Here is a 12,232-nt window from a genome sequence, read left to right as displayed (position 1 = left end):
GGAATGTCACAATCCTGTTTATGGTGACCTTTTAAAAAGATAAAAGTTTAAAACTAACATCCAATTTCTTTGTTGCTTATTAAAAATATACTAGTGTCTAAGAGCATTTAGTAACCTGGAAGCTTATTTTTAGAAACATTCTAAGCTAAAATGAATACTGACCTGCACTAGGGATTACAGGAGTGTCACTAAGTTTATTGAATGCAATTTTATCTTCTACCTTTACTTGATTTGCTTATTTTTGGTAATCGCTGGCTTGGTCTTCATTCTGGTTGACTTCCCATTTCTTGTATGAACTTGAGAAAGTCTTTTGCACTGTTTCCTGCTTTTAAAGTGAATATATATCTATGTCATTCTTCTTGCTTATTAACTAGTCAAAGCTGGGAATTTGCTTTATGTTGGAAATAATATTAAAACATTTATTTGTCAGATAGATTAGGTGTTAAAATAAACAAACCCCAAACAAAACAAACAAGTGAAAAATCCAAACAAAAAACCTCCCCATAAGTCTCCTTGTTTTTCAGATGAGGAAAACATGCAAAAATTAAACGGAATTTCAAAACACTCTGTAACTTAGTTCAATATTCAGTTGAATCTCTCTGAGCTTCTGCTGAGAGCCTCAAATTTTTATTTTGACTACATCATACTTGGAATCTCCTCCTTGGGCAGGGCTTCATGGCTAGACAGCAACCCCATGTTGTGCTGTGGCAATTGGAAAAGAAGATGTTGTAGTGACTCATGGGCAATAAGACACCTACTCTCACATCCCATACGTCACCAGGCACGCACAGGCCACCAGCAACTGGTGTCAAAGTGACCCAAGAGGAAAAATTTCTGTGTAACCTAGCAAACTGAAATGTTTTTAATCTATTTTGGGTCACTTTGACCTGAATTATTTTGTTTTTTATTTCTCTCAATGGGAGATGTGCACACCGTTGGCATGTCTTATGGCTCTCTGGTTTCTCTCTCTCATTGCAAATTGCTGAGAGACGAGTATGTGGATCCGAGGTGGGCCCCAGGGTTGCTTTCTCCAGACGTTTTTTAGTAGCTTGCTGGCTAACATCCCCTCCTGAAATGAGAGGTAGGGGAAAAGGGAATTTTGCATGATGGGCAGCCCTGCCTCTTTTTCCTCCTCATCCAGGGGCCCATCTACTTTTGCCTGGATTCTTCAGCTTCTGCTGGCTCCAGCTGTTTCACAGCTCCAGGCTAACTTGTTGGCTGCTGCTCTGAACTCTGCTCCCATCTCTGCTTGTCCTTGCTGCTTCACTCCCATGTGTAACACAGACTGTGTGATTACACTGGAGAGAGAGTCACGATCATGAAGTTGTTAAATCTGACATAGTTTACCAGGGCTAGTCAATAAGCTGCTGAACACATCTTTCTTTTTAAATTATGCTTGCTTAATTGCAATTTGACATTTGTTTTTGTAAACAGGCTTTGTTTCCTATTTCCTTGAAAGGAGCATAACAGAGTGAATGCTGCATCTGAAAGTAAACACTAGCAAAATTGTGTTGTCCTTGCAGTAATTAAATAGCCATGGGGGCAGAGGAGGTCTCTGAGAGGGAACTGAAGAGGTGGTCTGGCCATGCATAGCCCCAGGGCACGGCACTATCAGCTATGGCTTTAGCTGACAGATGTGTTTAACTTGCGTTTTGCAGCCTCCAGGAGTTGGGGATTCTTCATTCTCCTCATCAGTCTGCTTCAGTTGTTTACCTGTTTAACAGACTTTTTTTCTAATGTCTAACTGTTCTATCCAAAAATCTTGCCTGTGCCTTTCTCGCTACAGCCTTGCTTCGTGCCCTTACAGACCTTTTTTGTGGGCACGGTTAACACGTTAGTCCTCTTCTCAGCCACTGTTACTTTGACTTTTCTAGGCTTGGTCTAAACTAGGTAAAGTACCCTTGCCAGTGATATACTGTGCACCTTTGATTATTCTTATGAAGCAGTAATGGAGCAGGTTTCTAGAGCTTCTGGAATCCTCATCTCTTCTATTGTGCAGTTTTCAGTTCAGGTTTAGGCATGCACCAAGCAGACAACCATAAATTTTCACCTAATTTTTCTCTCTTCCCCTGCCCTTGTTTCTAACATTTGCTTTAAAAAACCATGCAAAAGACCAAAAACCCCTGGGACTCACCTGACCAGTGTGCCATCAAAATAGATCATTCTCTGCAATGGATGATGAACAGAAAGTGAATATGAACCTGGACCCTGGTTTTCAGGTCCCAGCTTGAAAAGGAATTCCCATGTGTCTAAAACAACCTGAGATTAAATTAAGGATGCTCCCCTGCTTACTCAGCATATATATCAGTTCCACAGAGCTCAGTCTGTCTAAACTTTGGAAGAGGTTTTCAAAATGAATCTGATCACATAATTTGAGATTTAATTCATTCCTTCCCAAACTTTCCCACACATTCTATTCTAAAGTCAAATACTTACATTCTCTTAAATTAATCCTTCTACCTAAAAAGAAAAAGAAAAAAAGCTGATTTTTTTTTTAGTATTTGTTTATTTGTCCTGCAAAAATACTGTAGATGCCACATTAAAGAAGTTGGTGTGTTAATTTGGTTTCCTACCAATTAACTTTCTCTCTCTAAGACTATTTTAAAATTAATGCTAGCTGCCAGTGTAGCTCAGCTCAGTCACTGCAAGCATTGGCACATTTTATGAGGTTTTTTGCATCTTTGTTGCTGGAGCAGAAAATTACTTTAAAAGAGTGGAGATTGTTTTAAACTAGAACCTGAAGAGAGACCTGAGTAGAAGTCTGCAACTTTCTCATGAGGGGAAGAAGAGGGGCAGACACTGATCTCTTCTTTGTGGTGACCAGTGACAGGACGTGAAGAAGTGGCCTGAAGTTGTCTCAGGGGAGGTTTAGGTTAGATATGAGAAAAAGGTTCTTCCCCCAGAGGGTGGAAAAGGCTCCCTAGGGCAGTGGTCACAGCACCAAGGCTAGCAGAGCTCAAGGAGTGTTTGGATGATCCTCTGGGATACCTGGTGTGACTCTTGGGGATGGGCCTGTGCACAGGCTAAGGGTTGGACTCAATGATCCTTGTGGGTCACTTCCAACTCAGCATATTCTCTGATTCTGTGATAAAAAGGAACTGTTGTGAGTTGATTCTGAGCTACATGTGTTAAAGAAAAGCTGTAATTCATATAGTCATAGGATGAGCAGTTTCTCCTGAAGATGGTGGAAAATGCTATCAAATCTACCCCACTCCTCCAGTGCAGTATTTTCTGAAAGTGCCTTCCTGTGGGCTGAAGGCTTGTGAGGAGCTTATTGAAGGGATGGAAATAGGGCGATTGTGAGAGATATTTGTATTAACATATACACACCTGTGCCTACCCACTGTGAGGGGAAAGGAAGAACAGGTCGTTGCTGTTTTCTGAAAGGGAAGGCTAGAACTTTCAGCTATTATTTTAGGAAACAGACATTTCCTTTGGGATTACCCTGCCTTGGAAGAGTAATTTTCTCAGGGGTTTGCAAGCAGAAAAGTAGCTATACCTAGTTTAACCTTCTGTCAGTGGCTTTTCCTCTGTATGTAAGTGTATTGTATTTCTGTTTAAAGCCAAATCTGTGTGTTTCAAATTAGTTTACCAGTTAAATCCACTTGTTCCATTTTCTGATCAGCTTCTATCTGTTGTGTGTCCTTCATAACTTGTACATAAATGGGGAATGAGCCAAGAAATCTTTACAAGTTGTAACTCCAATTCAGCTCTCATAGGACTAAAGTTATCGAGGTAGTTAATAGTGGCCACTAGTTTTCTTTCAATGAGTTTCACTTGAAAAATTTTTGTTGTAGTCTTGCTGTCTAGAAAAACCCCAAGGTTCTTTACAGCAAAGTAGTTAAACAACATGTAGTAACCTGCAGAAGTCCATCACTCATTCTTTGCTAAGCCTTGTGGAAAGACATGACTTGCTTTGTCTGGATCTCTCAGAACTTCTCTTTGTGGTCTTTTTACCCTGCATTCCTGGACGTGCCATGTTTTAATCCATTGTCAAAAATAAAAATATGTTCCTAAAATGGTGTTATTTGTTGGATATAACAAATATATCCAACATTTTTGCTGGGCAAAATGAAATCACTCAGGTAGGTAGAGAGAATAAGAGAGATAGAAAGGGATTAATATGAGAAGTCATGGAACCTCCTAAGATAAAATGATTTTAAGCCAAATAGAGAATTTCTCAGATGCCCAGAAACTAACACACACGTTATGCTCTGAAAGACAGGCACAGAGGAGCTGAAGCAAAAGAACCAAATGAAAAAATGCCATCTTTTTTTAAGAAATCTGTTTATTACCTGTTGCTTTAGTTGCTCTTGTCTCAGGATAGCCGATGTGGAATGGAAAGCTCTCATTACAGACTCTGGGGATTGCAACTATTCAGTTTGGTGGAACAGCAGGTGATAATTTCCTTTTAGCAGAAATCTGCACCTTTTTGATACTGAATTATTAAAATGTTGAATTAATTTTCTTTCTCCAGTTGTCAGCCTTCAGTGATCTCATTAGGAACTTGCTCAAGACCCAAATCCAGTCCACTGGACCTTTGTTTCTGGACTAGGGCCTTTTCCTCAGAGCAGATGGAGAAAACTGTGCTGTCCAGATGACCAAAGGGTTAGGCTATGCTTGATGTTGTAGAGGAAGTAAAGTACACCTGGAGGGAAAACAACCTCCTGAAAGGGAAACATAATTACATTATAAACATCTAACTGAAAATTAAGAGGGAAAACATTCTGGTTTGTATGTCTTTGAGGGTCTGTAGGAGTGACAACAGAGGGAGGGATGCATGTTATAAAATGCTTCAAAGATCTTGTCACTTTGTGGCCTCCTGCTCTGATTGATGTTGCTGTATTTCTTCCAGAGCTAACAATACATTATTGACAATGTATCATAGCAACAAGAACTATCAGCAGCAAAGTGCTAGCGGAGAGAGATGAGGCTTAAATTCATCATTAATTTTCTGAATAAAGAAGAAAGGATATTAGAACTGATTTTGCCTGGTTAAAGAAGGGCAGTTATGACATCAGTCCTTGAAGTCTGAATGTCAGATTCTGTTAGTGTGACTCCCTGTGCTGATGGAATTAGCAGGAGATAACATGGCCTTGTTTTTTCTTATCTGCCTAATGTTTTTTCACAGTGAAATTGAGACGCATTTCAGTCTTGGACTGTGATAGTTTTTCCTCAGTGTTAACTGCTTTTAAAATAAATTATTTACAGTATTTTATTCTAATCCTTATTTTAGGGAAAACCAGGACAGAAAGGGTATATAGGTGATCCTGGACCAGAAGGTTTAAAGGTAAGTGATGGTTTGATGTATAAAGTAGAATATATTTGGAGGGTCAACTGTGTATGGTTATACACTGCCACATACAGTGGCATGCCAATGAAAGAGTATGAGTACACGTGTTTCCATACAATATCAATGTATATCATACTGGTGATTCTGCTTTCTTGCAAGATCCCATTTTGGAAAAGAAGGAAATTGTGCAGCTCTAGGAGAAAGGGATGTGTGAACAAAGAGTGTGCCTGCTAAAATGAAATCTAACTGCCTGGGGATGTGGGGGTGCCTGAGCCTGGGGGCAACTCTGGGGGACTCAGGGCAGTTCTTACACTGGCAGGATTTTGGGGGGGTGAGTGGGATGAGACGAAGTGCTACAGTTGGAAAGAGGAGCTAGTGGCAGCAGAATTTCTCAGTGCTGAGCTGCAATCTGTGTAAACAATATGCAAATAATTGCTTGTTAGTTATTGAATAACTGAGATAATAGTCATAGCTAGATAATTAATAGTGCATCTATACCCAGCTTCCACTTGTAAAAAAACAGAAAAATGTTCCAGTTATATAACATGACTTGCAGCATTATTAAAGAGAACAGACTTAATCTAATGCTGAATGACAGTTCCAAGATTTTGGGGGTGAGAAGGGGAAGCTTATTCAAATGTCATTCAAATGTCAATTTTCCTAATATTTCATAACAAAATTACAGTTATCAGTAGTGTGCACAGGCGACATTTACCTTTGAAGCAGTTGTGAAATAGTGAAAGTAATTTGTTGAAAGGAAGATTTAAATAAAAAGTTTGTTTATAGTATTTGCTGACTTAATGCATTTAGTGAGCACTTAATACATAGTTTACATTTTTGTGGGCAAGTCCTGAATACATTAGGACATCATTTTACAAAATCAAAATTAGTCACTGACAACATTTTTTATTGGTTGTTTAATTTTAGCTTTTAAAGTTTTAATTGGCAGATGTAACTTAGAAAATAAAGAAGTTCATAAGAAAATAGAGGACTTTGATATACACGTATGAAAGAAATTACTTTTGTAATGAACTACTTCATCTGTTTTCTATATTTAACAGGGAGAACAAGGAGATCAAGGAAACCTTGGGAAAAATGGTGTAGCAGTAAGCTTGAATTCTCTTTCTGGTTTGATTTTTAATTCTGTGTTTATTTGAGAGTGAATGAATAATTTCTTGCAGGAAGTTTCTGGTGAAGTTTGCCTGTCTTTGAAGCTGTAGTATGGTAGTTATACCTTTGTCATTTTTCAGAATCAGACTATTTAGAGAAATTTCCCATTTTAAGCATTTTCTTGAATTAATTCTGCTTTTTCCTAATGTGTTGTGTGAACATTGCAGGTTGTTGTAGGGATTTTCCAAGGCACGTTTGCCTAAGTGAATAAGTGATCCTTTTCCAGTTAAATCTTTTGAGAGGCTACATTTAGCCTGAGATGTATTTTGCAGACTTGTTCTATCTACCCTCTGTAAAATCACAGAGCTCAAGGTGACCTTGAGGTGACACGTAGTCCATCCTCTACTGCCTAGGCAGGATCAGTTATCTTGATATCATTGCTGACAAATATTTGGCTAGCCAGTTATTAAAAAACTCCAAGAATGAAAGCCCTGTGACCTGCAGGCAGACATGGGTTTCTCTGTCTTTAACAGGTTCTTCCAGTTGTGTAACCTGATTCCCTTCTGCTGGAAACAGCATTTTACGTAGGATGGTCGTTATTGTGTGCCGCCTCCTTTCTTTCTTTCTGTCTTTTCAGGCTTAACGGTCCCAATTCAATTAGCCTTTCATGTTTCCTAGATAATGCAAGTCACATTTTAACTCTCCTATAGCCTGCTTCCAATTCATCTAAACATCTATGGCTCCAACTTACTGCCCAAACTGCTCAGGGTACTGGGAGAAAGGAAAAATTGCTTCTTAGATGCATACTTCTTGAACACATGTGCTCATTTTTACAGTAGTATGTTGTTATTCAGTTTGTGATCCACAGATCTTATTTTTAAAGACCTATCTTTCTCAGTTCTTCCACTGTAGGCTCATTTTTAGTTGATAATTGTCACTTAAACATACTGCCTCAAAATTCTCTCTGCTTAATTTTGTCCCTTGCCCTTTTGAACTTTTAACTTTTGTCTGGGATTTATGAGCACATGTGAGCCTGTTGACCCATGCTTGAATAACCCAAATGTTGCGTATAATACAAGTATACTGATTCTATCTCTTTGCCTGCTGAGGAGAGATACCGTGCGCTGCTTTGGGCTTAGTGCTCTACTACTATAAATTCTGTTCAATTTAGTTGGTAGTCAGAGTGAGCTCACCATTGTCTGCAAAATACCAAGAGATGTGCCCCAGACAGCTCATCAAATGGTTGGTTACTGCTGAAATTTTACAAACTGCCTGTAAGTCAAGTCCAGATCCTCTGTGCTTCTGAAGATTGTACTCTGGGGAAAAGGACTGAGAAGCTGGACTTAGTCAGCTAAAAGCATCTGCTTAGACAGGTACCAGTAGTGCCATGACATGCCACAAGGTCCCCTTAGAAGTCATCCAGAATGTCTCTAAATGTAGTGAATATGCTCAGCAGCCACTTGATCCATAGCTTTGTCCAGTAGCTTATGGATAGCAAAACCTTCATTTTGTTAGGTTGTAATCAGAGCTGCAAAGCAGAGATTCATTTCCTTGTGTTAGCATTTGGAAAATCTGGGGAGGTTTGTATTGCCAGATGACTGGGGCAAACACAGGTGAGTACTGGAGAATGAGCATGTCATCGAGAGCAGTGGGGCATCATGACACTGCCTTGCTTTTATAGAGATGCAGAAATGACTCAGTACTGGGACAGAGTAATATAATCTCCTGTCCATGCAACCAGTGTTTCCCTGCCAACATGTCACTTGCTTTCCCCAGCCCTGCCCAGTACTGCAGAAGATGAAGCTTTTATTCCATGGGAATTCCATTTTCTTAGCCTGTAACATATTAGGGAAAATTCATAGCATTTACTATGGTGTACAGTGTAACATGCACCAAAATCCTTAATAAAAGACAACCCTAATCTCAATCTTAAATCACCTCAATAATAATAGTATATAAAACAGATAGTTACTTAACCTTAAGTTTCTGGATTTCACATGGAATTTTTTTTGCTCCTCAGTGAACTTGAATTCAGTGCACAAATTTTCCACAACTCTGATATTTTGTATGAACACTGTCTTTCACCACTAAAAGAGCTCTATTCTATGTAATGATTGCTGGCTCAAATACATAATTGGTGATTATATTTTGCAGTGGTGACAAATAAAATAATCAGCTACTGAAATATAGTCAGGGTCAAGATGCAAGAATAAAATAACAAAATATTTGCTGTGCTGAACAATAGGATGTTGCAGCCATGTTACAGTGTTATAAGGAAACATAAGTATGGCCCATTATTAATTATCATTTCCCACACTTAGTATTTGGAGAATTTGCACGTGATACAGGATGACATGCAATACCTGAAAACTGAAGTAGTTTCTAAGTTATTGATAAATATTCTTAATTTTTATCTGTGGATTTTGGAATGCCTTCTGCTTTATGTACATTTATTTTAATCAAATGAGCTTCATAGGCCCTTGATCCTGATATGTTACCTTTGTATTATCTGGTAGGAGAGGACTAGTGCCCACTACATGGTCTTTAGGAGGATAATATATATTATCTTGTCATTATGACCAATGGTGAAACAACAAGAGCAGGAGACAGTCTTTCAAGCATACTCAGCAGAACTCCTCAGACCTTTCCAAACCCCTTTCCTTCACTTTATGCACCACTGAAATCTGTAACAATTAAGTTTTCCTTAAAAAATTTGAAAATTATTAGCAGGAGGAGGATGGTTTTTCTCATATGCAGAAAACGCTTTTCCAGATGTGAGTCCTGATGCAAAATATTCATTTCTGTGTGCTTTGGATGCAGGTTTTACTTCCAGCTTCTCACCAGCTTCCGTTTGTAACAAGTAATTTCTCTTTCCCTTGGCATGCAGATAGAGTGGAAACTTCTTAATTCACAGATAAATCCGCTCCCTTTTATTCAGTATTGGCTCTGGTGGCATGAGTGAGGACTCCAGGACATCTCTGGAATCAAACATGCCACACTCAAAACAAATAAACAAAACCAAAAAAAGCTGGAAAAACAGAAGACAAAGTACAAGTGCTACCAACTGCTGGGACAGATTTTGAGATGAAGTCCAAAAGAAGGTATGGAGTAAGGGATCTGTCCTTTCTGATGCCTTGTAAATTTTGTGTTACCAGATGCTTGGTGACACTAAATATGAGGAGGAATTGTACAAACAGGACTAAACAGTGTGCAATTACTGTACAATGTATTTAATAGTAAAGGCAAAGGGAAAAAGAAATTACTAAAAAATTCATAATAATGTCTAACAAAATTCTCTTTGTGTGGTTTTTCCCTTCTGTGCCACCACTTCACCAACCCCTCTCTTTGTCTTATTTTTGGTTTACTATTTATTCATTATCTTTATTGACAGAGTTTTTCAAATTAGAGAATATAATGCATACTTTTAAGCCTATGGTTAAAATATACAATACCGTGTTTTAGCAATGGGCAATCCATCAGCATTCCAGTTTTCCCAAAGATAACTTACCTGAATAATCTGTCCAAAGAAGCAATTTTGCAATAATAAATCCTGTAAATGCTGAACTTATAGCAAATTATACCATGAAGCACATGTTCATGTCTGCTATTGATATCAAAGTGTTACCTTCTTTCTATTTTCTTACTTTTCCTGGCTTTCATTCATCTCCTGGCTTTCACTAATACATCTGCCACTGCTGTTTGAGGTGCCAAAATAGTTATTTCTTTTCTGTAGCAGCTTTCCCAGGTCAAGTCCTGCTTAATATCTGCTTAGAAAAATACAGATGGCAACTCTGCACAAACAGGCAAGTTTCAACAGCAGGAGATTGGACTGTAACACTTGATTATTCAGTCTACTAAGTTGGAATATGTCCTGAAGTACAGTTTTGTCAGTAGGTTAGAAACCACACCATCCAACATTTCTTAGGTCACATGAAGCTGATGATTCTTCAGAGCACACTTCTGCCAAAGTATTTCTGGATACTTGTCCACTGTGGAAACAGAGTAGACGAAATTTATAAAATGTTCACAGCGCTCATAAGCTTAAATGACACACATTTAAAACTAGATCAGGAATGTCTCTAAAGTCAGACCTCAGACAGTATTTCTTGACTGAGTCCTACAACAAAAACTATTTCTCTGGCTGCAGCATATGTTGTTTAAAGGCAGAGGGGGTGCAGGTTCAGGTGGGGCTGCTTGGCTGAGCAGAGCCCAGAGCTGTGGTAGAATCCAGAAGCTGCCCTTTGCTGAAGATATTCATTTAACTGCCGGACCATCGTGTTCAGCTGAAGAGAAATTGGTTAAGATAGTGAGAAGTAAAGGATCAGCAGGCAGAACAGATGTACACTGCTGAAGAGACAAAATCTTCTGGAAGTCATGCCAAAAGAAACAACCCCTTCAGCTACTGAGAAAATTCTCCTTACAGTTTGGGAGACGAAAATCTCATTTTGCTGACATGTGCAACTGGATTTTGTATGTTTAGATGAGATGCTGTCCAGTAATGGATAGCAAATATTTGAAAAAAAACTTCAAGTATCTCATACAAATGATCTGTCTGTTAAAATGTCAGGGAGGATTTAAGAAAATGATTAATTGCTTGTCTTTTGTGACACAAACTTTATCTCATCTGAACTTGAAACAGTTGTTTATCAGGATTGTTTTAGTGTTTGATAATACTAGAGTTGACCCAGACTGTGCCACTCTCAACAATTAAGTGCAAGTTAATTCCTACTTCTCCTCGCCACCTCCATTACAGAAATTTAGCCTGTGGCCCATACACTTCTGAATTAGAAATCACTGACATTTATACACAAGGCAGAATACATGGACAGAACTGTCAGCTGCAGCATGTGCCACTGGTGTCAAAGGGACAAACTGAGATAAGCAGAGTTCATTAACACAAATCCTGGAAAAATAATCTTCAAAAATTACATGTCAGCAAGTTTGCCTGGTTGTAGTTTTTAAAATAACAGAAGGAAACCAAGCTGAAATAAAAAGTACTTTCCCCTGGAAAAAAAAAATACAATCCAGCAAAGAAAACAGTGATTTTTAGGGTGTCAGTGGCAGCTCCAGAGCAGGCTGCAAATGGTCAGTGAGAGTCTGTGAACAGCAAGAAAATGCTGCAGTCAGACCATGTGCCTGGGAGCTGAGCAGTTTATGAGAAGAATTACCATGGAGCAGTTACTGCGTCTCCTGGAGAGATAAAAATGAGCTGGATTAGGCACCAGAGATGCATAATTCAGGGACAGTGGAAACTACAATTCCTTTTGCTTGAAGAAAAGACTGAGTGAGCTTCAACTGATGTTTTCAGGATGTTCAACAGAAGGAGTTCTTTGAATTATCATGAAAAAGTCTGGGCTTTGGGGATATAGGCCAAAAGATAAGTCAATTAAGGAAAGCCTTTTTTTTTTTCAAAGACTGCTGAATGCATGGGGCATTGCCAAGGGCTTCTGAAGAAGGAACTGGTTTAACTGCTTTCAGAAACCAGCAGGATAGAGATTAGTGTAACTTCTATGAAGGACTTAACAGTGAATGGTAATAATGATATCGTGTCTGTGTTGTGCTTCTTGTTTTTACCCTAGATGACCTGATATACTATAATTCCTGCCAGTCTTTCTCTTGAGAAGAGTGGGGAAAGAGGTTACAATATATAGAGGTTAGCTTTATCAAGCTGTTACTCATTTTTCTTGAAGGATTTTTTGCTACTAGTGCTCTTCATCATCTAGTTTCAACTAGAGGAATAGTACCTGTACATGGCACCTGTAGAAGCTGATTGTTAGAGCATTCACTCTTCCTCCTCCAGTCCATCAACCTTGTTGTCTTTTTAAATCT

General features: G+C 38.7%; 1 protein-coding gene across 1 annotated transcript in view; it reads left to right on the top strand.

Annotated features, from left to right (window-relative positions):
* Window positions 1-12,232, top strand: part of COL24A1 (collagen type XXIV alpha 1 chain) — a 127,455-nt gene that overhangs the window by 62,924 nt on the left and 52,299 nt on the right. The window contains exons 23-24 of the mRNA XM_050307085.1: window positions 5,237-5,290; window positions 6,355-6,399. Coding sequence (XP_050163042.1) covers window positions 5,237-5,290; window positions 6,355-6,399 — 99 coding nt within the window. The remainder of the gene's footprint in view (window positions 1-5,236; window positions 5,291-6,354; window positions 6,400-12,232) is intronic.

Source organism: Myiozetetes cayanensis, unplaced genomic scaffold (genome assembly GCF_022539395.1).
Source record: "Myiozetetes cayanensis isolate MyiCay16 unplaced genomic scaffold, myiCay2020 scf12, whole genome shotgun sequence".
NCBI classification, from domain to species: domain Eukaryota; kingdom Metazoa; phylum Chordata; class Aves; order Passeriformes; family Tyrannidae; genus Myiozetetes; species Myiozetetes cayanensis.
This window is presented reverse-complemented; position numbering and strand designations above follow the sequence as displayed.